Source organism: Mycteria americana, chromosome 4, assembly GCF_035582795.1.
Source record: "Mycteria americana isolate JAX WOST 10 ecotype Jacksonville Zoo and Gardens chromosome 4, USCA_MyAme_1.0, whole genome shotgun sequence".
Taxonomy (NCBI): Eukaryota; Metazoa; Chordata; class Aves; order Ciconiiformes; family Ciconiidae; genus Mycteria; species Mycteria americana.
The window spans coordinates 2,772,342-2,796,383 of record NC_134368.1 but is presented as its reverse complement, the minus strand read 5'-3'; the positions used below and the strand labels follow the sequence as shown (position 1 = coordinate 2,796,383).

The following is a 24,042-nucleotide window of genomic DNA, read 5'->3' as shown; positions in this document are numbered from 1 at the left end:
GAAAGGCAACAGTTCCCTGGCCCTCTCCTAGCATGTTGGTGGTGTCAAGTAATGAATACGGACCAGGACATGGGCACGTCCTGCTCCCTGGCACAAGTCTGGCCCTGCCAGTCTACACTTTCTGACATGGGCACCATTTCAAGAGAAGACGCCAGGACCTGCTCTCAGTGGGCAGCAAGGACAAAACTACACCGTCTGGGGAAGGGAGCCGAGTTTGGCTGCCGGGATGTGCAAAGTCCTTCTCTTTTGGGACCACAGAACAGGCCTGTTCTATCTACTAGAAGAGATGAGCTATAGGGATTGAGTTATACTGAGAAATTTTGGGGCATATTCAGCCTCTTTGTGGTGGCAACTACAAAGGCATGAGAACCTAATATAGGGTAAGAGGGTCAAAGCAGTAATTAGCAAAGCAGACTGTCTGGGGACGAGGGCCAACTTCAGTCCAGCATGGTGCCTTCTCTCCTTGGCTGGATACGGCCCACAAGCCTGGCTAGCAGGAGCATATGCAAGCGCAATCCCTTGAGGCTCCACTGACCCATACCCAGAGGATTTAGCAGTATAGCAAGAGTTGAAAATAGTAGTGATATTGTAAAGGACTTGGACTTAATCTCCCTGCTCCGAACTGGAAAACGCACGTCCTCCATTCCCTTGGACACAGGTGCCCAAGCCCTGCTGTTGCTGGGGTACCCAGAGGAGCTACGTCCTGCTCATCTAGGAGCCTCTGGGAAGGCAGGCGCTTAATTCCCAGTCTCCTGGTTCCCAGCCCAGTGCTTAACCAAAGACCATCCCCCCACAAGCAGTCCCCATGGTCCTGCATGGTGTCTGTGACTCACCTTTGAGGTGGCATCGGCCTGCAGGGAGGAAAGAAGAAAGAGATCATCAATGTCCATCCCTTCACTCCACTGTCCCCCAGCAGAACACCAACAGCTCCCTCCATGCTCTGGGATGGGAGGCCACATGTACCCCCAAGGATGGCATCTCCCTTAACCCATCAGGACCTTACAAGTCCCAAAGTCCCAACCTTGGTCACTGTTGACCAACATCGGCCAAACCCTGTGGGGTCCTGGCCAGATGGAGGCATGGCTGCAGACCCTGGGCACCTGCAGGTACCTCGCTCGAGTGGGCAGGCTTTTCTCCTGCACCATGCAGGAAGGAGCATGGGCACGGGATTGTTTATGCACGTAGCATCCCCATCTGGACAAATACTTTGGTTGCAGTTGCTCCCCAGGTAGCAGAATTTGGGACGTCTTCTGATTTCCTTCCTACCTTTTGCTGCTGCCCCCAAATGCCCTGTACCAAAGATCTGCAATGCCCTACAGGCCAGTTACCCCAACGTTGGTGGGCTTTGAACTCCTCTGTAGCTCTAGCAGCGTGCACAGACCCACACACCCCAGAGCACAGAGCATTTCCCCTGCTCCTCAGCAGCCTGGCCTGTACACACAAGCTGTATCTGGGAGGAGCAGGAGAAACCCAGGTCACAGTGAAGACACCACGAGGGGCAGACCAGAGCACACCACAATGACATTTGGGATGTCCCACCCAGACGTGACCCACAAGACCCCCTACTGTGTCCACCTGCAGGACCCCAGCAGTGGTGGGAGATAGTTCAACTCCTCTCTCAACTTACTTTAATGGCCTCGTGGGATGGCTCATGGCACTTGTACCCGACACCTTGAAGTTGGTAGGAGGGACCATGACCAGCAGGGTCTGTCCATGTGCAGGAGGCAGCTCTTTGGCCAGAAGAGGACTTCCAGGCAGCGGTCGACGGGGGGGCTGGTGCTTTGGGATGACCTGGGATCACAAAGTGTATGGGGAGAGACAACATCCTTAGAGGAGCATCCAATGAACTCCTACAAACCTCTCCTCCCTGCTGCAGAGCTGAGATGCTTCAAAGCATGTAACAACAACACCCAAACTACCTTAAAATATTCTCATTATCTAATGAGCTTTCTTCACCATTGCAACAGATTCATCTCTTAGGGTGGCATGACAGCTCCTTTAATAGTGCCCAACCCAAAAGAGCCACAGGCAGCCAAAAGACAGGGAATTTCTATGAGTCCAGAAGGAAAGCACAGCCAACCAGCAAAACTCACCAGTGGGGTCCTCACGGGGCTGCAGGGAAGAGGTTTCTTCGGAGGCGGCAGCTTAGCCTGGGACACGACCGTTTTGGTGGGGACCATGGGCGATTTGCTGACTGGCGGAGGTGGCCTGGCAGGCTTGGGGTCTCGTGGGCGTGGAGGGATGGAGTGGGGAGGCGGGCGAAGAGGGTGGACAACGTTGACAGGCTGAGAGCCGGGCTGGTGAGCACTGGGTTTGCGGGGGAACGCAGTCCGCGTTGCCTGCAGGGACGAGAAAAGCAGAAGTACAGAAAAAATCCTTAGGTGCATTTTCCTGGGTGCTGAAAAGCAGATGCCCCCTCGAGGTCTCGGTGCTAGGGAGTTGCAGGAGGAACACTGGGTACTTATTCCACTTTCTGGGACCACCACTTTTACCATCCTGCCCAAAAGCTGAACATGTTTGCTCCTTGTACACCAGGATGAGAAAGGTGCTGGTTTCAGGAGATCTGGAGCAGGGCCAGCTCTGGTGAATCCATACCAGATTTCCACCAGACGGGAGACATCATCTGTTCTGCCCCGCTCTCAGCCACTGTGGCTGTGCTCAAAAAACCCCTAAATTCTTCCCAAATTCAGCCCCGGGCTTACCCATCCCAAGGTCACCAGAGCTGACACAACCAGCAGCAGAAGCATCTGCCTCCGCGGAGTCATCAGCGGGATTGCACAGCCCCTGCTAAGCTTTGCCATGGTGATGGGCAATTCCCCGGCGGAGGCTCCTGGCAATCACTGGGGTCTTTTTGAGCAGGCAGAACTCAACAGACTCACTTTTACAGAATCACAGAATCGTATAGGTTGGAAAAGACCTTTAAGATCATCAAGTCCAACCATAAACCTAACACTACCAAGCCCACCACTACACCATGTCCCTAAGCACCTCATCCAAATGTCCTTTAAATACCTCCAGGGATGGCGACTCCACCACTTCCCTGAGCAGCCTGTTCCAATGCTTGATAACCCTTTCAGTGAAGTAAAATTTCCTAATATCCAGTCTAAACCTCCCCTGGCACAACTTGAGGCCATTTCCTCTCATCCTATCACTTGTTACCTGGGAGAAGAGACCGACCCCACCTCTCTACACCCTCCTTTCAGGCAGTTGTAGAGAGCGATAAGGTCTCCCCTCAGCCTCCTTTTCTCCAGGCTGAACAACCCCAGGGCCCTCAGCCGCTCCCCATCAGCCTTGTGCTCCAGACCCTTCCCCAGCTCCGTTGCCCTTCTCTGGACACGCTCCAGCCCCTCAAGGTCTCTCTTGTAGTGAGGGGCCCAACACTGAACACAGCATTCGAGGTGCGGCCTCACCAGTAGCAAGTACAGGGGCACGATCACTGCCCTAGTCCTGCTGGCCACACTATTTCTGATACAAGCCAGGATGCCATTGGCTTTCTTGGCCACCTGGGCACACTGTTGGCTCATATTCAGCGGCTGTCAGCCAACACCCCCAGGTCCTTCTCTGCTGGGCAGCTTTCCAGCCACTCTTCCCCAAGCCTGTAGCGTTGCATGGGGTTGCTGTGACCCAAGTGCAGGACCCAGCACTGAGCCTGTTGAACCTCATAGAATTGGCCCCAGCCCATCGATCCAGCCTGTCCAGGTCCCTCTGCAGAGCCTGCCTACCCTCCAGCAGATCAACACTCCCGCCCAACTTGGTGTCATCTGCAAACTGACTGAGGGTGCACTCGATAGGAGGGATGTGTACTACTGACCAAGGGCTCACAGTGCAGACACAATGCAAAACCAGCACGGAGCACCAGTTGCTTGCCCAGTTGCTAGAGGTAGATGTGATCACCCACAAGTATCAAGTCCCAGGGAGGGAAAGCAAACCTGGAAGGCGAGTTATTACTTACTTTATTAGCGTGGCTGGAGGTGGAAATGTTCCGCAAGGTGAAAGCAGCTTTGGGATGGCCACTGGTTGACTTCCGACCGATGGTTTTGTTCCTGCCCAGGATCACAAACATTAATCACAGATGGCAAAATAAAGCAACCATTTTTGCAGCAGCTGCCTCCCTAAACACTGCACATCAGCGAGATCCTGTCTCCGTTACCAGATCGTTAACAGACAGTCTTGCAGTGCTTCGTGAGCGGGGTGAGAAGTCTGTCTTGAGATAATGAGGGTAATGAAGGAGGTTGTTTGGTTCTGGGTTTTTTGCTCAAATTATTGCAGGGGCTCTGACGTATGTGTATGTCTGTGCCTGTACTGGGAGGGGAAATAATGAGAATATCTAAATTCAGTGCTCCTTTAGAGCCCTTCCAGTTCTTGCAGCCTGCTAGGAGCAGATGGCGAGAAAGCTCCTCAGTACCAGGCCACCTTTGCCATCACTCTCTGGAGCTATCCTGTCCAGAGGACCATTCCTGTCCTCTGCTCAGGGGACAGCTGAGAGCCTGAGATTTTCCCAGGAGAGAGCTCTTCACATCTCAAACCAGGTCTTATACCAGTTTGAAACAGACCCTGTGCACCACCAGCTCCCCCACAACCGTTCCTACCAAGATGGACGCTGCCAGTGGCAAGAAAACAAGGCTTCAGAGTCTCACTAGGTCCTCAAGAGAGAAGGGATGTAGGATGCATTCACCCACCTATATGTCTCCTGGCTCCTCCTCCTCATCTCCTTTATCCATTTATTCAGGAGAGAGTTCTCTCGCCGGTACCAAAAGTAGATGCTTATCATCAGGGCCGGGAGGAAGAGCAGGAAGATGAGCAGAAGGGTTATTAAGATGGCTTCGTGATCTGGCAGGGAAAGCACAAAGATGAGTGCAGGGCTGGGAGATCCAGCAGCCTCCGGGTTCACTTGATGCAAACGTCGGTCGCATCTGCCCATTCCCGGACACCCAGGCTAGAGACACCATTGCTGATCACACCTCCAAAAAGGGAGCAGTACCATCTGGTGGCCTCTGATAAAAATGGGTGGCCACCAAGCAACCAGGGCTGGGCACAGGCTGTGAGTCTGCCTGAACGGACCCAACCCAGCATATGTGGGAGCAGAGCTGTCAGCAGTTTTATCGCCCCATTTCCCCCTCTCGTGGCATCGATCCAGCCCCACCAGCATCACAAGGCACCGGACGAGAAGTCGTGACTCACTGTCGCGCTGCACAGGGCCACTGTCCACACTGCCACCCAAGCCCGGCTTCTCGCAGTAAGGGGGAGCCCAGCCGGCATCGCAGTGGCAGTTCTTGTTGCTGTTGCAGACCTGCAGGATGAGAAGGAGGGTTGGAGACCATGAGGGACGAATGGAAACGATGGTCCATACAGTGGGGATGAGAGCAGATGACCAATGGCAGGAGTCAAGGCTGAAGGAGCTTAACCCCTGCCAATATTCACCCCTGGAACATCACTTGGATCATGTCTGTGTTGCCCTCAAACGTGTGGTTGCAATGTACAGAGATATTTTCATGCTGACACTTTCATTTCCCTGCTCTTTGCAGAAACCTTGAAGACACGTATCTTATACCCTCAGTTTTCACGCCGCTTAACTAGACAAGCCTGGTGCCCTTAATACTTTGCATTAGGCCAGAAGTTTGTTAAACATCTTCCCCTTGGGATCTTCCCATTAAACCATAGCATTGTTGTTGTCTTATCTGACAAAGGGCTGTGTTCTGAAGAGGTCAAACATTTGTAGCCTTTAAGCTTTGGACAATAGTGGCTCTTCCTATTCGCTGAACCATTTCCCTGCCTTTTTGCAGTCCCAGTTGTGTTTCTAACTCTTGCTTTGCTCTCAGAGGGAATAGGCACCTGCTCTGAGCTCTAAACACTCTCCAGTTCAAATTGGACCCTGATCTAAATTTTGCAGATGGTCCTTACATCACGAATTATCTTCTTCCTCTAACTCGGACATGGGTAAGCAAAGATCTCAGCTCAGTCTCACCCGTAGCTGATGCACGTGAGAGTTATGAAAAGCAGATGCCCGCTGCATTGCAAGACTCATCCCTGTGGGAGACACTCGGTTTTGCTTAAGAATCTGCGCTCATGTCAGGAGCCTGCCGTAGGTCTCAGCCAATAACTCACCCCGTGGCCATGGCACCGGGAAACACACTTTTCCAGCTCAAAAAGGGAGGCATTCTGGCACCGGCGATCTTTGCAAACCTGAGAGACAGCCAAGAAGCTGAGGTTAGAGGAGGACCCGAGAGGGGGGGGGCAGTGATCTTCTGGCTTCACAGATGGGAGTCCTCTGGAAGGATGTCTGTTGTCCATTGGAAAATGCAGGTTGGTTAAATCATATTGTTCCAGGTCAATGCATTTCACTCCAGTTTTCAGCACAGCCCAGGAAACCTCTGCCATTCCCCCATCCAGGATGGCTCAGAAGAGACCAGCCACCACCACTGCCACCCCTCTCCCCTGACAACCCACCTGGCAGCTCCTGGAAAAGGCATTTCCCATCTGGCCCTAAAAGGCAGGCACCAGCCAAAAAAAATGACACTGGATTTCAAAACCAGACGTCCTTTCTCATGAAAATGTTGAAATTTTGGCCTTCCATCCCAAACTGGGATGAAAATTTCACAATTAAAGTGCCAAATAGCAAAGGCTGTATCTCCCCAGCCAGCTCTGTCTGGTGTGCGTCCCTGCTACCGTGTTGTCTACCAGGCTTCTGCCCTTTCTCAGCCGAACTAACCCTCTGTAAAGTACTTGGAGATGCAGGGGCTGTAAAGGAGACTAATGCTCAGTTAGCAGAATCTGTTTGGACCTGTCGTCTTGATTTCTAACACAGCTTTCCCCTGGGAAACAGTTTATTCATAGGAGGAAGCTTCATCCATCAAGTCCTGGGCCATGCAGTTCTTGTTGGGGTTGCTCCACTACGCATTAAATCAGTAAAGAAGCACGGAGGCCAGAGAGAATAATTTGGTGGCCTACACACAAGCGTCTGGTGATGTCTAGAAATGCCTTGGTTGAGATGTCACCCAGGGCAATGCCTACAAGAGTGGAAGAAACCACATCCCATGGCCCATCTGTGACGCAGAGAAGAGCCAATGTCTACATTGGAGCTGGGGCAAAAGCCAAAGAGCTGATCTCCTGGAGGAGATCCCAGCCCTAGGAAGAGGTACTCACCATCCCATCTCCGCATTTCGTCCCCGTCATCACCAGCCCAGGGTCGGAGAGGTCTTCCTCATCGTCCTTTGAGGTGTACATGTAGGTGCCTCGGCACTTCACCTCCCGCCCGTTAAAGCGGATGGTGGTGTCGATGGAGACAGTGTTGGTCCCCTGGGGCTTCTTAGCTGAGCTCTGGCACTGGATCTTGCCACACATAGCATCCCTAGGAGCAGGACACAGCCGAGGTGAGGGCAGGAGATGTGGGTATCTGCCACCTCACCCTCCCTGTCCCATCACCCCCTGCCCTGCTGCCTGCTGGCTCACCTCCCTCTGAGTTTATGGCCATGGGAGGTTGTGATGGGACAGGCTCAGCAGGTTCAGAAAGGACTTGGATAAATCATGGACAGCACAGAGAAATGCTGGAGGGAACAGGCAGGGGGGTCCCCCTAACATCCCTGGTCTAACTGGGAATACTGGAGAGCACACGCTCCCTAAATAGCATCTCCTGCTGATGCTGTCTTTGATTTTCCCTTCAGGCTGGGCTGGGAGGTGATGCATGGTGGGACAACCTCGCAGCAGTGATGGGCACGGAGCCCAGGAAGGACCTGGTGGCTTCCTAAGGTCCAAAACAGAGCTGGCCCAAGAGGTGATGCCAGGAGGTCGGGGTAGGGCCCCACCAGCCCCATCGCAGGGGTGGGCAGCGGGGGGCTGTGGGTGCAGGAGGAGGAGATGGGGCACCCATGGGTGCCAGCGCTGCACCCACCTCTTGTCGCATTTCACGTAGCGCCCTTGGCTGTCTTTGCCGCAGTTGCCGTAGGTGTTGCCGGCCATGTTCACATCCTGGAAACAGGCATCCGGGGCCGGCCAGGCGCCTGCAGGGAGGGAGGAAAGGTCCTGTGTGGGATGGGGAAAGCAGCCAGCAGGGAGAAACACCGAAACCGGGAGCAGTGGCTGGATGCTCATGGAGGAAACACCATGGAAAAGTCTCCCGGAGAGCTGCTGCTGCGGGTGCTGGGCCAGGAACAGCACAAGAGGGGTGAAATCCCCTTTTCCCTGGGATCCAGCAGAGAATTTTGGCCCGGGGGGAGGATTCCCCCCTGTGCCTGCTGCAGCTCTCCTGAGGGCACCCACAGGTGCTGGCCCCGGGGGCGGCAGCACCGCTACGCAAATGGGGACCTATGTGCCCTGTATGGGGTGGGAGCAGCAGGGGGGTGTGCGTGGGTGCGAGCGGGGTACGGGGGCTGTAGGGTGCACAGGGGCAGGGTGCAGCACGTGGCTGCACGTGGCCATAGGTAGTGTCGGGGCTCTATGCAGCATGGGGTCGTACGCAGCTGGGGGCCATACACAGCAGATGGCCATATGGAGCATATGAGCTATGGGCCGTATGCAGAGTGGGGGCCATATGCAGCGTGGGGGCTGTATTCAGTCTGTGGCCATATAAAGTGTATATATATGTGAAGTGTGTAACAACCATAGGAAGTATCTGGCCATGCACACCTTATAAGTCACGTCACCTATGGGCAGTATAGGGTCTGCAGGCAGTGTGAGGGCCATATGCAGAATATGGGCTATCTAAAGCAAGGAGGCCATATGCAGTCTACGCAGCGCATGAGCCATATGCAGTGCTGAAGCCATATGTAGTGTATGGGCTGCACTACAGCGTGGAGGTCGCTTGAAGCATATGGAGTTACGTGCAGCATGGGGATCATACGCAGCGCGGGGGCTGTATGTAACATATAGGCTGCATGCAGCGTGGGGACCATAGGCAGAGGGTAGATGGGCTGTGCACAGCAGAGGACCAGGCACCTGTGAGCGTGTGTGTGCACAGCAGCCCCAGCCCTGCATGCCAGCCCCACGGATGCTGACCCCAACCCTGGATGGGGACAACACAACCCCTCCATCCACCACCACCCTCCAGCCCCACGGGCAGGGGGCACGGAGACCCCACATGCAGACCCAGCGCTGAGACCCAATGTGGCTCCTGCTCTGGAGAGGGCTGGCAAGGAGGCAGGGCTGGGGCTGGTGGGACTCACCTGGTCCCCAGAGCTGGATGCACTGCTGGTGGTGGGTCATGCACATGCCGTTGTTGCAGTAAGCCTCGCCGTAGGCGCAGGACGAGCCATCCAGCCGGTATACGTTGGCTGGGCAGTAGGGTGAGGCACCCGTGCAGTATTCGGGGAGGTCGCAGGATCCTGCCGCTTCCCTGCAGACCGTCCCAGCCACCTTTAGCTGCCGCAGAAGGAGAGAGAAACATCAGCACTAAGCGGCAGCAAAGGAGCCAAGCTGGGATTGCTGCTGCCTCCCAGTACAGCTTGGGGCCATAAACTGTCTGTAATGTCCCCTGTGGGACTATATGGGGCTGTCGAGGTATAAAGCCAAATTCCTGGGCTGGACCCCAGCCACAAAGCAGCCAGCAGAGACTCCCCTGTGGACATGATTTTATGTATAACCCTCCTCATTTGGCACCAGGGTGAGGTTGACCTCAGGGACATGCAGTGTGGGAGTCCCGGGGGGGGGTGGGGGCCGTATCTCCCTGCTCACCCCATAGGCGGGCAGGGGGCACAGTGGGGGGCACGGCGGGGGGCTTACCTTGCAGTTCTGGCAGCAGTCGCCGTGGGCACACTGGGCGCCCTCCTTCAGCGTGCAGTTGTGTGCGTTGCAGCACGGGTTGGTGCACTCCTGCGTGGGGAGAAGAAGACACCACCACGGTCGGTGAGTCCATCCCTTCCCCGTTGCTGCCCTGAGCCCCTTCTCCACCCATCACAGCATTGCTCTTCTCACTTTGACGGTGGGGAAACTGAGGCACGGGGGGGGTGAGGAAGACCTGAGCACTCTGGGGCAAAGTCAAGAAGAAAGCCAGGACCAGGTTAAACGGATTTAGGAAGGGGGGACTGGGAAGAACCCTTGGTATAGAGTCCCTGTGGTGACCAGCAAACCCCTTTCCCTTGGAAATACCCCTCTCCACGTGGGCTGCGTCCTGCCACCCAGCAGCTGAGCTGGGCTGCAAAAGCCTCTGCGGGAAAGCAATGCAGCACCCAGCACCGTACCTCTACCTCCCCGCAATCACAGTCTTCTCCTTCCTCCAGAAAGCCGTTGCCACATTTCCGTCCCACCACCAGGTCCTTGGTGTCAGGCAAGTTGAAGAGACACATGCCACCTCCCTTCTGGAAGTAGTTCTCCAGCTGCCTCTTGCTGCAGGAGCTGAACACGCGAGGGAAGGGGTGTCTGCGCAGGGGACAGATGGGGAGGGATGGGAACCGGGGCGATCGGGACCAGGAGAAGGTGGAAAACCACAGTCAGAGCTGGGAAATAAGGACACGGGCAAACTGGCACAAACCCTTCCAAGAGCAGAAGCCACCATCGGCCAGATGCATCAAGACCGCGAACATCCCCCACCCCAACTCTCATGGCTGAGCACCAGATTAACAGCCAGGGGACACCACACTGAACCCAAATATTTTCCAGAATGGGATGGGGTGGACAAGCAGAGCTGCTACACACCACCCCCAGAGCATCAACCCTCCAGCAAGAGACCTCTTGGAGACTGGAGACCCCCACGGTCTGAACCTCAAAGCCCAGGGAGCAGCCATGCCTGCAGGCTCTGCCAGCTCAGTGCTGGTGTAGGTGTCACCTCCGTGGCTCGGTCCTCTGCACCTGAGACACCACAGACCCCCCCGTCCTAACCGCAAGGCTGGTCTCCACATCTGCAGTGACTATCTGCTCAGGATGTCTGCTAAATATGTGCCTGCTATCACCAAACCGCTGATGGGAAATACCCGTGAGGGACTATTTAAATACCACCGAGGCTGAGATGGAGAAAAATCCTCTAAAAAATTAAACACAAGAAAACCCCTGTGTTAAATCATTCACAAGGCCCGAGCAGCAAAAAAATAAAAATCAGAGCCTACTACATGTAAGGTCATTTCTCTAACAGCCCAACTGGCCTTTCCCCTAAGGAGCTGGAGGGAAACGGTGATTTTCTAGAGAAGCTCTGAGCGTGGTTCTTCTGTAATTTTGCACAAGTTTGTGGGGTTATTTGTGTGATGTACTAAGAAGGAGGAAGCAGAGAGTAAGAGCTGTGCACCGCTCTCCGCTACGGCGCTGGTTTCGTTTCCTCCTATCGCTGAAAAAAAGTTTTACTTCATATTAGAACATCTCATTTCCGAGATGACACAGACAGCTTTTTCCAAAAGTATTTTTGCAGTCTGGGGGAAATCTCTTGAGCTGTAGGGAAAGCTCTAAGTCCATGCAAGTTATGGGAGGGTGAGCAAGTAAATATGCCCAATAAGCTCGTACATGAACGTGCAAATAGGGACAGGTGGAAGACAGTCAAAAATATGTTTCCTGCCCATGTGGGGAAAAATATTTTTCAGCAAAAAGAAGAAGGAAGAAGTGTCATGGGGAGATGTCAGCTCGGAGAGCTTTGCCTGCAGGGGTGAGCAGGGGGACAGCCGAGCTACAGCAGCTGCTACTGCTCTGCACCAGCGCATCCAGCTCCAGTGGGTGCGGGCAGGATAATTAATTACGAGGATAACTAAACAAACAAGTGCACAACTGCTTCGTCCTACAAAGCCGGTGCTTTTCCCCACCACAACCCACCGAGGCGGAGCCTAAACCCCATGGGGTCAGTGCCACGGTCTGACAGCCCCGAGAGCCACGGGAAAACAGCCTGGGGACACCCTGAAACCGCATCGTGGCTTGCGACTTATTTATTAATTGGAAGAGTGGGTGGGTTTAAGTAACGGGGAATAAACAGCTGCTTTTCTGCAGTGCAGGGAAATTTGGGACGACTGTATTGTTGGGAGCCGGAAAACCCAACAGGAGAAGAACCTCGGAAGGGAAAGTGGCACCAACCAGCTGAATTTCATAGAGCTTTGGGCCGAATTAAAGGGTAAAAGCAAAGGAAAACAAACCCTGCGGGGATGCCAGAGAGCATGAAAGCTAACGACTGCCACTCCAGAGCATCCCGCATTCAGATTTAGTGGGTTTGGGGTGAGAGATGTGAGCTCACCCCACTGCAGCCCCACGGTGCTGTGAGTCCCCGCCGGCATGACCAGGGACTGGGCACCCCTTGGCCCTCCAGTCTTACAATAAAGAATAATTTCATTGTGCTGAGGTGTGGGTTAGCACAGGAAAATGCCTTGGATTCCTGTAAGGTGTCTACCAGATAACATCCATTTGCTTCCATCCCTGGCTCTTTTGGGATGGGGCTGCTACTCCGCGGAGACCACCACCTTCTGCTACCCTGCAGAGACCACCAGCCCTGCCGGCTCCTGGGCCCCGGGATGTGCTCGCTGCAGGGAATTGGGATGTGCTGGGCAAACGGGGAGGAGGGCAACCAGCTGGGTCCCCCTTTGCAACGGGGCACTGCACCCGCAGTGGTGCCTTGCAGGACAGGGTCCCCTCCCCACTCCCCAGCCCACCCAGCTGCAAACAGCACCCACAACCTGCTGGGGGGGGTTAGGGGCTGCACCCCATCCCCACCACCACTTACCCGGTGGCCGCTGCCATGACACAGCCGCCTTGCTCCGGGGTGGCCTCCACGCAGCAGCCCGTGCTGTCGTGGCTCATGCCGAAATTGTGGCCGATTTCGTGGGCCATAGTGGCGGCTGCTCCGATGGGCTGCTCTGAGTGGTCCTGCATAGGGATGGGGGATGCGTCAACACAGCAGCCAGGAGCGACGGAGAGGGGTGATCCCGCAGCAGGGAATAGGGTTGGGGTGATGGAGGGACCACAACATCCCTGGGATTGCAGCTGGATCCCGTGAGAGGGACAGAGAGAGGGATGGAGGAGGATTCATGGCAGAAGTGAGGTTTGGTCTCCTAGAAGTCCCGCACAGGACTGTTGGGAAGCTCTTTTGCTAGGGCCAGCTGCTGAAAACCTGGGACCTTGGAAGGCGGATCCCAAAAACCAGAAACCCCATACCACCACTCTGCCTAGGGACCACAGGTCACCAGGGCCACCATCACCCCATCAGGAGGAGGATAAGAGTTATCTGGGGTGGAGACAACCCTACAAAACCAGAGAGCACAAGCAGAGAACAAGCAGGGGCTATTCAATACGAGGGGCAGAAGGAACACAGGAGATCCCAACGCTGCTGCTAGCTACAAACTGGGGGTGCACATGGGGCAGGAGACCTTTAAACCAGCCCCTTCTCACCCTCCTTAGTACTTGGCCAACATCTGAGAGGGATAAGGGGCTACCAGCGACATCGTCTGCTCTCAGGCTGCATCCTAGGACCAACCCCAGATGGCTGCTCCTCCAAGCCCATGAAGAGCCCCAGCAAGATGGGGTGGTGATGGGGTCCCCCAGCCTGGGAGGAGCAGCGGGGACCCCCGTGCCCCTCTTACCATGCTGACACCTCCGGAGTTATCCGCGCTGCACATCCCCTCCAGCGGGGCCATGCCAATGGTTGTCCCCCTGAATGTCTTCCCTCTGCCCGGAAAGGAGAACGGAGGGGCAGTTAACACCCCAAGGGTGGTTTGGAGACCCCGGTCCGAGCTGGACCCCCCTGCCCCAACGTTCCCAGGTCCATAGGGGTTGCTCACGTCAGCAGCTGGGCGTTGTCATGCTTCTTGCGTGACCTCAGTGCCTTCTTCCACTGCAGGAAGGACCAAAGCGTGGCGTTGGCGTCGCTGGTGACGGCACACTGGTCCCGCTCCGTCCACACCTCCAGGCCGATCAGGGCCACCTTGATATTCAGCGACCTGTAAAACTGCAGGGAGGGGACAGGGATGGAGGGGACGGGGACTGGCATTCTCTTGTACGTCCTCCATCACTGCCACAGCATTTCAGGTGGTGGGTCTCCATGCTTTACCTCCAGCTGGGTGACTCGGGGACACACTTGTCCCAAATCCACATGCAAGCATGAGCTCTACAGGCACAGGCGTGGGCACAGGAGCTAGTCAGGGTGGCACGATGCCATCCGTCAGCAGACAACGCTTAAGCATGTCCCTGCTCACATCGAGGACGCCAGCATTGATCCCCATCACCACAGCAGGGCGAAGAGCCAGCACCCTCTTCACTGCTGCAGCTCAGCCGATGGGTGGCAAAGCGTTTTCCATCGCGTGCTCACATCTGCCATCTAAACTCCTCTCCCCAGTGACATTCCCTGGGGCCACCACCAGGCTGGCCCCGAGGTCAGGTGCTTCCACATGCACCGGGAATGATGGAGGTGGTAGCAGGTCCCTCTCACCAGCTGTTACCTTGTCCACGTAGTTTGCGATCTCCACGATGCGCTGCTTGGTGTGACCCAGGTTGAGGTTCTGGTTCCTGTACTGCAGAGAGATGGGGATGGGGAAGGGTCACCGGAGGAAGAGCAGGGAGGGAGACAGAGAGGGGTCCCGGCTTTTCAGCAGGGGACCAGGTTTCTGCCCCCCACGGCACTCACCAGCGTGTGATCAGCAACGATGAAGAGCTCCATGTACTTCATGGTCCTCCAGGCATCTCTCTTTGCCTGCAAGACAGACAGCAAGGCTTGGAGGAGCGAAAGAGTGGGCAGCCCATGGCTCTGGGCATCACGAGTTCCCCAGACACTGCAGAGCTGCCCAGGAAGGATGGCGGAGAGGGGAAACTGAGGCACAAAGAGACCAGGAAAATTTGGGCAGCTTTAGTGCAATTCCCAATGTCACCTCACATCACATCCCACGTTGTATGACACAGCACCGATCCCCGACCCACGCATCCTCCCTTTGAGGTCTCCTGCCCGAACTCAAACCAGGCGAGCTGCCCATGAACACCCCTCATGTCCCATCTGCCTGCGCAACCCTGCCCAGATGCCAGGGTGATGGGCACCCCACTGCAAGCTGCAGGCCCCACTTTCAGCCCTCTGCCCCTCCACAAGTGAAGGACCCCAGGACGGATTTACCCGCTGGTGCACCGGCTGGAAGAGCCGAGCGATGTCAGCAATGGTGCTCCCGAAATCGTCACCGTGGCCGCAGGTCCCACCTTGGATGGGCAAGTGCTCTGCTCGGTGGATGACGTGGTGGCCCAGCTCGGGTGTCCCCAGGGGTTTCAGGTAGTAGCTGGCGTTGCTGCTCAGCACTATCAGGCCCCTGGCAATGGAGAGCAGCCCCCGATGGCTCCTGGTGCTTTCACTCCAGCTCCCCCAGCCCCTGCTGAGGCCCCACAAACTCACTGCACCTCAGCTCGGCCCATACCCCAGGGTGGGAGCAGAGACAAAAGATGGGTGTCTCTGTCAACACAGCCCTATGAGCTAATGTATCCTTAGCATTAAAACCTCCATGCTGGTCAGACCAGGCGAATGGGAGATGGCAGCTGGTGGTTGCACCGGGACAAAGCTCAGTTCTGGGGTACCCGCTGTGGGGTGCGGGATCTTGCTTCCTCCAGAGACGAATTTCCTTGAAGGCAGCTCATGCCGCCAGAAAAACAGCCTCTCCCCCTCCGCCCGCCCCCGGGGTCGGGTGAAGGATGGGAGAAGGGGAGCAATGGAAAATCAGCCCCACGAAGCGTCTAGAGCTGGGCTCGCAGGGCTGTCGGAGCTGCTCCGGGGGGTTCCCAGAGGGGGTCCCTGCAGGGAGGAAGAGGGCAGCCGGATCCATCCCCCTCTTCATCAGCCCCACAAGCCTCCTCGCCCCGCACGTCTCCGTACCGTATTCCCGAGCAGGTGCTGAGGACGACCCACGAGTCGCCATAGCCCTGGACGTGCCCGTGGTAGTAGCAGTGGTCCTGGGAGAGAGGCGATGGAGACTTCCATTAGAAAACACCACGCAGGGCTTGGCAGCAACAAACCCCACATGCTCAGCCCAAAACCCACCCGTTTTGCATTTCCCGGCCAGGCAAGCGGTGTCCCTCTGCACCGGGGAACGGGAGGGATGGAGCTGGGAGGCTGCTGGCTCCGGCGGTTCAGCCAGGGACGCAGACAGCCCCGCGCCCGGCTCGGTACGCTGGAAGGGTGACAAATAGCTGGTGGGGGGACGTCGGGGAGAGCGAGGGCTGCTCGAGCCCGGCGCTGCCTGTGTTTATTTCCTGAGGTGCTGTATCTCGGCCAAGAGATACAGGAGCCACGTGTTGCCGCATTCCCCCCGCGACAGGCGCCGGGGACGCTGCCAGCGAAAACACCGCGTCTCGTCCTGGCGGGGCTTTGGCTTCATCCTAAGTGCCAAGGCACCCCGAAAAACCGAGATGAGCTACGCCCGTCCCCCAGCACCCACCGTGTGGTTGGGGGCCACCGTCACGGGCTGCCCGTCCGCGGCGTAGTGCGTCTCGGTGTAGCCTGGCCCCAGCAGCCTGCGGAGAGAGGAGAGGGGAGAGGGGTGAGGACCCTCAAGCTGCTCTGGGTGTCCCGGCACAGGGACACGCCAAGCCTCCGTGCCCAGCCCTGGGCAGCCATGCAGGGCTAAGCCGTCTGCATGGTCCCACTTCACAGCCCCCCTTTGCAAAGCTTTGGGCAGCGGAGCTGGCGGTGCGGCCATCACTGCTGCATCAGGGCTTGCCCCCGACCAGCAGTTGCCCACGGCCAGCGGGGACACGAATCGCAGTCCAACGTCCCCCTCTGCGTCTCAGCAAGGAAGGGGCTGCCCATACTGCTTTGAGGTCCTGCTGGTCTGGGACAGGGGACCTGCACAGGAGGAGCCCGGCTGCCCAACCACCCCCTGGCTCAGGGACAACCTCGCCACCACCGAGGACGAGCAGCCGGGCAGGGTGACAGCTTCTCCACACGGACCAAACCCTCCTTGGGACCACCAAAGACCCCAGGGGGAAGCATCCCACTGGGAGAAGAAGGGATCAACCCTGTACTCGGGGTCCAGCCGAGGACACAGGAGGTTTGGGGTCTCCGACACAGCCACTGCCTCCAGCCCCAGGCATGTCACTTCGCCTCATTCACGGCGCAGCAAGGGTGATGCTCCTGACACAACACCCCAGCAACAGGGCAGAGGGTCCCCGAAAAAACAGAGCTGATCGTGAGAAAGCTCAGGCTGCTTTTAGCAAAGCCTGCACTCCCCTGCCTTCACCCCGCGTGCCTCGGCTTCCCCCCAGCTGCCGGCCACCTCCCACCGAGGCCGGTCCCGGGGCCGCCCGTGAAGCAGCCCCGTCCCACGCTGACAAATTGCTCCCTGCCGTGGGGAAGAGCCAGAGCTGAGCTTGCAACCGGCAAGCGTGTGGGGCTGGGGGTCCCGGGGAGCAGACGGGGGGAGATTTAGACTGAATTGACCCCACAGGTGATGGGAGAGAAGAGAAAGGGATGGGGGTTTCCCACACTGCAGGACCCTGCAGCACCCTGCCCAGATGCCAGGGTGATGGGCACCCCCACCACCAGCTTGCAGCCACCGTGGGGACAGCAGGTCCCCCGAGGGACAGCGTGCACGCAGGGGCCTTGGCCACCTGAAGAAGGACAAAGCAGGGCTGGGTTTACCCCTGCTGACAGTTTGGCCCTCGATTTGTGGGGTTTGGCCCCATCCCAGGGGTTTTATTGTGCAGCAGAAGAAAATAAACCAAGCAGCCGGCCCCAGAATAGCCCTCCCGCCTCTTGGTTTCTATTTTGCAACCAGTTTGGCTCCAAAAATGTCGCTGTGGGCACGTTCCCGCCTTCCCAGCCCGCCTGTGAGTGTGTGCCTGGCACCAGTAACTCCAGTTACAGCGGAGAAAGGAGACAGGAGCTCAGCCTGGGTCCTGGAAAGGGACGCGTGGGCAGCCTGGCAAGACAAGTGCCTGGCCAGCGCGGGGGCAGATGGGCAGCTGCCCATGCAGGATGGGGACAGGGATGGGGACAGGTCGGCTGAGGACAGCAGAGAGGCAAAAGCCTCCATGCCATGCCTGGGGAATAAGGGCAACTGGGAGGGCTTAGCTGATCCCCATCCAGGGGCACAGCGAGTCCCAGCACGGCTCAGACCACTGGGATGTCCTCTCCAGGGCAGGCCAAGGACCAGGAGCCCCAGGGAAGGAAGGGCAAGGAGATGTGTATTCTCTTTCAGCACAAGGGAAGGCCTTGTTGGAAAACACCACAAAGGATGGTTTTGGAGGCCGACCACATGTCTCAGAACCAGAAGAAAGAAGATTTGAGGTCTAGCATGGCCTCACTGGCCCATGAGCTGGCAGGACTAAGGTAGCCCTGTTAGCTGGCACAAAACAGCAGTGTAGATGGCCAGGGCTGCATTGGTCTCTCCAGCAGACACAACCACTAGGCACAGCCAGTCTTGGGTGTTGTGGACTACCCTGGGTGCCATATGGACTGCCTTTCGTGCCGTGGATGGTCTTGGGTTCTATGGACTGCCTTGGGTGCCATGGATGGTTCTGGCTGCCATGGAAGTTCTTGGGTGCCATGTCTTGGGTGTCACGGACTGTCCTGGGTGCCACGGATGGTCCTGGGTGCTATGGACTGTCCTGGGTGCCACAGATGCTCTTGGATGCCACATACTATGCTGGGTGCCATGGATGATCTTGAGTGCCATGGACTGTCTTGGGTGCCATGGATGGTCCTGTGTGCTATGGATGCTCTTTGATGCCATGGAAAGTCTGGGGTGCCACAGACAGTTCTGGGTGCCACAGATGGTCCTGGGTGCCACAGACCATCCTGAGTATCATGGACAGTCCCGGGTGCCACGAATGCTGTTGGGTGCCATGGATGATCCTGGGTACCACGGATGGTCCTGGGTGCCAAGGACTGCCCTGGGTGCTTAGCTCCCTTTTGCTGCCACCAACCCCCTCATCTGTTTCACTGTGCCCTCACCCAGAGCTCAGCACCCTACAATGCCCCACGCTCCTCCAATCCTGCCAGCGGCACCACAGCCACCAGGGATGCTCTTCACCCCTCCTGGCCACACTCATCCCTTCAGCATGGCAAAGTGGTACCAAGCCAGAATTAGGGTCATGAGAAGACATACAAACGTCTCCAGGCCTGGTGCACCAGCTAGAAACAAGGCTAAGCTTTGCACATGAGCTTTCAAGCCCCACTGCCAACCTCCCCACTGCCCACAGTGGGGCAACTAAAACAAAACGTGCATGGGAACCCCCCAGTTCTCCTTCCCACACACCAAAAGCCCCTCTGCAGGTTGCTGGGATCTACTGCCCGGCAGGGCCGTTCGAGGGACATCATGGTGGCTGCTTTTGTACCCAAACAGCAGCAAGAAGAGGGCTCTGTGAGGCACGAGCCTCCCGCAGCTGCTGGTGAAAAGCAGAAGTGGAAGGAGAAGCCCGTCCTGCAGAGATCAGCTTTCTGCCCTGCTCCACCACGGGGTCGCCTGGCACCAGGAGGGACCTGAACCCAAAAGGGACAAATGTGACAAGGTCTCGGGGAGAGGGACAAGGAGAGCGGGGCAGGAGATGGAGGTGATTGCTCTCCTTGCTCCAGCTCCAGCACGAGGGGATGCCAGGTTGGGTGATTGTCACAGGGGACAGATGCTGCTGGCACCTGCGTCCAAGCTGAACCAAAGAAGGACCCCAAAAAGGGTCGAGTGAGGCTGCATGGCAAGGTCACCCAGGAATGGTGCCAGGCTGCCAACCCCAAGATCAGACCAACAGAAGAGCAGCAGAGGTTTCCAAATCACTGCCAGCAGTCAGTATTGCCCGCCATGAGATCCCTCCAAAGACCTCACAGAATTAGCCCTACCAGCGGGATGGCAGCCCAAGAGCCCCCCGTCCCGCTGACCCTCTGCCTGGCACATCTCCATCCCCTAAGCACCCCACACCACCTTCACCCATGCTGGGTCCTGCACCGTGGCAGCGAGCCAAGACTGTTTCTTGCACAACATGGGTGTGGGCAGTGGAAAAAGGAGCATTTCAGCCCAAACTGCCACATCGGCAGGAAGCCACACTGGGCCGTCCCTTCCCCTGCAGGCAGGAGAGCCAGGACAGGGCAGCCAGGATACTACCGCTCCAGGTGGGGCCATGCCAGGGAGACCCAATGCCCCTTCCCCAGCCCCAGCCCCGACACTTACTGGTTCCTCTCCAGCACCAGGATGAGCTCTCTGCCCTCGGCCATCACGGCCACCTTTGCCTGGGCAGGCGCCGGCACCTACGGAGGAAGCAAAGGAGGGACGGGGTTAGAAAAGACAGAGCCCAGGATGCTGCCAGCCAGGTGCCTGTCCATCCTGCTGCCTGCCTGTATTATTGTAGGACCTACTGTTCCGTTAGCAACACAAAGGGCAGCAGGTGCAATGGATTTTGAGCACCATCCCTGTTTGGACAAGCAGGAGCCGCTTTTCCCACCACAAAAATGCAAGGAGAAGCAGTGAGAGCATGCGTGCCCCAGGGCAGGGGCAGGCGTGAGTGGGGACACAGGGGCCACGAGGTCCCTGAGCATCCCCAGCCACTCTGCAGGGGACAGCCCACACCGACCCACACCACCTCGCACCTCCCAAAAGCTCAGTCCCTCGATTCAAGCTGGCAACGGACCACGGGGCACCCTGTGCTGTTCCCACCGGACACCATCTCCTCTGCCCATCCCTGTCCCCAGCACCTTCCTCTGCTCCCCAGCTCAGGGTGCATCCCAGCCTCTCCTCCGTGGATCTGCTCCACCTACTCCATCCCCTGCCACAAGCCTGTGGAAGGCAAAAAGTAAATCCTCCTGCTTGATTTCCCATGAATAGCAGCAGATAAAAGAGCATTCGCGCTGGGATTCACCCCACAAGAGTGGGGGTGAGAAAGCAAATCCCAACTCTGCTGGCAGCTCCCCCAGAAAAAGGCATCAAGAGAGAACCGATACGGGATACGGGATCAGCAGCTCTGCCCCGAGCATCCCGAACGGAGTCTCTGTGTGCTCTGTCCCACCGCAGCCGCATCCCACCGGAGATCCTGAGCTGGATCCTGCAGAGGCTGGTCCCTGGGTGGGTCAGCACCTGCGTGCACCCCTGTGGGGTACGGAAATAAATAGCAACCGCCCGGGCACCGGATAACTGCACTGTTAAAAATACCGCAGGGCAGCAAGAGGAAATGATTGACTCAGCTTCCCCAGGATGCTGGCGGTTTTACTCACTCCCTCACTTTGCAGGGCGTTAAATGGGAATCCCATACAGGGACCCACACCAGCACGGCTGGTTTGCACGTGACGGGATGGGCTGGAGCCCAGAAGTGCTGCCCTCCTCCGATGTCCCCATATCCCTTCCCTGGCTCCAGCGCTGGGGACACTAAAAGCATCGCCCTGTCTCTGTTTATGGCCCGGCCGGCGTGGCTGGCTCTGTCTCCCTCGCTCAGTCCCTCCCCATCCATGAGGAACGCAGGGAGCCCGGCGAGCTGCCAGCCCTCGGCCCCACGCTCGGGATCTGCCACGGGGCCCCGGCACCCTGGCCGTGAGCTGGTGAGGTTTTCCCAGCTCTGGAGGGAAAGGGGAGAGGAAGGAGCCATTCCTGCAAGGCTCTGGCTGCAGCTGCTCTCAGCATCACGGGGTTTTGCAGCCGGTCACTAGGAATGCAGCGGGGAGGGGGTAAAGTTGCGTGATTCCCAGCTTGGGCTAAAACAGAGGCCACATCCTGCTGTCCCCTCTCATCCCTATGGAGATGGCTGGCAAGGCTTTGCTCCTCGCACACCCCGGTCCCCACCCCGCATCCTGGGCACTGGGGACACTGGGGGACCTCCAGCCTGGCAGCCCCAGGGTCACCCTCCTGGGAACCGTCATGCTTTTAAGGGGCAGCATCATGGGACAAAGCGCTTTGGGGTGCAGGGCTGCCGGGTACCACCGCTGCTGCACCCCAGGACACAAGGTTTGTGCTCCCAGGATGGGTGTTCCTGCAGGTCCACCCCGAATTGAGCTCCAGGGATGCAGGGACCCTATTAAGCTGCTCAAGTTGGCCAGAGGGATGCTTCTGGCCCCAAGGAGACCCATGGGTCTGAGCCCTTATGGCCCCATTTCCCAAGGAAGGGGAGGTGCCGGTCACCCCAGCCCGTTGCAGCACGGGGACACAGTGAGGGAGTGGGGCTGGCCGAGCCCCCCCCTCCGCCTCCAACGCTGTCTTCCCAGCTCCAAAAAAGGAGAGACCAGACACAGCACTTTAAAAAAAAAAAAAAAAAACAAAAAAAAACCAACAGCAAAGCAAGCCCAGTCCAAGGCCCTGCCGCTTCCCGGCGAGCCCCTTCAGCACGGCCACGGCACGGCCACGGCACGGCCACGGGCCCCGCTCCCGGCGAGGGGTCCTGTGTGATGCAGGGAGGAGGAAGCCGGGGCAGAGGGGTCCCCTCCTTCGGCAATGGTGGGAACAGGCTGTATTTTTAGAACGTGATCTTATACAAACATCACTGCTTGGCCAAACATGGTCTGTACATTTTTCTCACCATTTCCCTTCTTTCCCCTGCCTCGCCCTCCCTTTTTTCAAGCTTGTTTCTCCCTGTCTCTGATCTCCCTAACACCCTCTCTCCACAGCCCATCTCCTCTTCCTCCTCCTCCTCCTCCTCCTCCTCCTCCTCCTCCTCCTCCCCAAGGCCCTGCCGGCTCCTTCCCAGTTTTGAATTCCCCAGCAATTACTCCCTGCCTTGACTTAAGGGCTTTTACTGGCAAAATGCTCTTTCCCAGCTGCTGTCTTAAAGGGACACGTGTGCGTGCGGGGTTATCCCAGCATTCGCAGCTCCCCGTGCGTGCACCGTCCCGTCTCCCAGGCTGCCAAAGGCTGGAAAACAAACCGCTGCTAATGGGATCTGTGTCCGGCCCCTGCGAGGTGGTCCATGGCAAGCTCTCCCCTTCCCCGTGCCTCAGTTTCCCCTAAGAGCGTGTGGAGAGGCAGTGGGGAGCAGGGGACTGATCCTGGTTTCAGCTGGGATGGGCTGAAACCAGCTCGGCCCCTGGAGAAATAAATAGCAATGAGTAAGACAAGGGAGAAGGAGGGTGCGAGCACCACTCATGCCAGGCAGGAGTCGAACAACCCAACTCTAAGGCCAGGAAAAGTTATTGCATTAATTAAACACTGATAATTTTGCCTTGAGCCTCACTGGCAGGCAGTTGGGTCCCCAAGCGCTGGCAGCCATGATGTTGTGTACGAGGAACGAGCAGGGATCAGCATCGTCCCAGGCTCCAGCGTCAACCCAGGCTCCAGCATTTTCCCAGGCTCCAGCATCATCCTGGGCTCCAGCACCATCCCAAGCTCCAGCACCTTCCCAAGCTCCAGCATCATCCTGGGCTCCAGCACCATCCCAAGCTCCAGCACCTTCCCAAGCTCCAGCATCTGTCCCAGGCTCTAGCACCTTCCTGGGCTCCAGCATCATCCTGGGCTCCAGCATCATCCTCCCTCATCCAAATGCCACCACCTCCTTTCTCCGGCAGCCATGAACAGGATGCACCGGCCCCACCACAGGCTGCAGGAACCACTTTCCCTCAGCCCTGGCTGGATGGGGAGGTGGTGGCCCCTCTCCAGGACATCCCAGCAAAGCTAGTCCCACCAGGGGCTGGGCTGGGAGAGGCAAAGAGCAGCTGGGATGAATCTGCCCTGGCCAGGACCCAGCCCGCGAGCAGCCCAGAAGACCCACTGGGCCAAGTTCAAGTCTATTTTTCTTTTTCAATCTGCTGATCAGAAAAACCGCAGCGATGTTTGCAGAGGAGCTGAGGCCAAAGGGTTTGCATTGCTCTTCAAGGGGAAAGACGATCTTTGTTCCCTCACGGCTCCTGGCCATCCTCCTCACCCAGGCTCCTTCCTCTGCCCTTGCTGGAAAGCTCCCGCTGCCCTGCAGGAGAGCGGCTTGCCCAGGACCAGGCTTGGAGAGCACCAAGCTCCTTGGGAAACCACTAGTTCAGCCAAAATCCAGAAGCCACGTTCAAATCGCAGCCTGGCCATCTGCTCGGGCAGGTCCCACAAGCCCCGATTTCCTAAGTAAGCACATGCAAGCCTGGATATAACGAGGAAGACGGGGATCGGAGTTACCAGGAGATGCTCCGTAGAGAATTTGGTGATGGGTTTTGCAGCTGGAGCATCAGGGCTGAGCCAGGTCCTCCCCAGGCAGCCAGATCCCAGCAGCACAGTTAGGGTTTGAAGAGAA

General features: G+C 57.3%; 1 protein-coding gene across 1 annotated transcript in view; it reads right to left on the bottom strand.

The window, feature by feature from the left end:
* ADAM33 (ADAM metallopeptidase domain 33) overlaps positions 1–24,042 on the bottom strand; it is a 32,218-nt gene that overhangs the window by 1,637 nt on the left and 6,539 nt on the right. The window contains exons 3-23 of the mRNA XM_075499465.1: positions 20,022–20,098; positions 16,299–16,374; positions 15,737–15,813; positions 14,993–15,179; positions 14,516–14,581; positions 14,331–14,402; positions 13,674–13,840; positions 13,476–13,560; positions 12,620–12,762; positions 10,173–10,350; positions 9,715–9,804; positions 9,159–9,354; positions 7,889–7,997; positions 7,144–7,348; positions 6,106–6,183; positions 5,182–5,290; positions 4,680–4,830; positions 3,953–4,043; positions 2,094–2,339; positions 1,628–1,791; positions 834–851 (exon numbers count right to left, since the gene is read on the bottom strand). Coding sequence (XP_075355580.1) covers positions 834–851; positions 1,628–1,791; positions 2,094–2,339; positions 3,953–4,043; positions 4,680–4,830; positions 5,182–5,290; positions 6,106–6,183; positions 7,144–7,348; positions 7,889–7,997; positions 9,159–9,354; positions 9,715–9,804; positions 10,173–10,350; positions 12,620–12,762; positions 13,476–13,560; positions 13,674–13,840; positions 14,331–14,402; positions 14,516–14,581; positions 14,993–15,179; positions 15,737–15,813; positions 16,299–16,374; positions 20,022–20,098 — 2,585 coding nt within the window. The remainder of the gene's footprint in view (positions 1–833; positions 852–1,627; positions 1,792–2,093; positions 2,340–3,952; positions 4,044–4,679; positions 4,831–5,181; positions 5,291–6,105; positions 6,184–7,143; positions 7,349–7,888; positions 7,998–9,158; positions 9,355–9,714; positions 9,805–10,172; positions 10,351–12,619; positions 12,763–13,475; positions 13,561–13,673; positions 13,841–14,330; positions 14,403–14,515; positions 14,582–14,992; positions 15,180–15,736; positions 15,814–16,298; positions 16,375–20,021; positions 20,099–24,042) is intronic.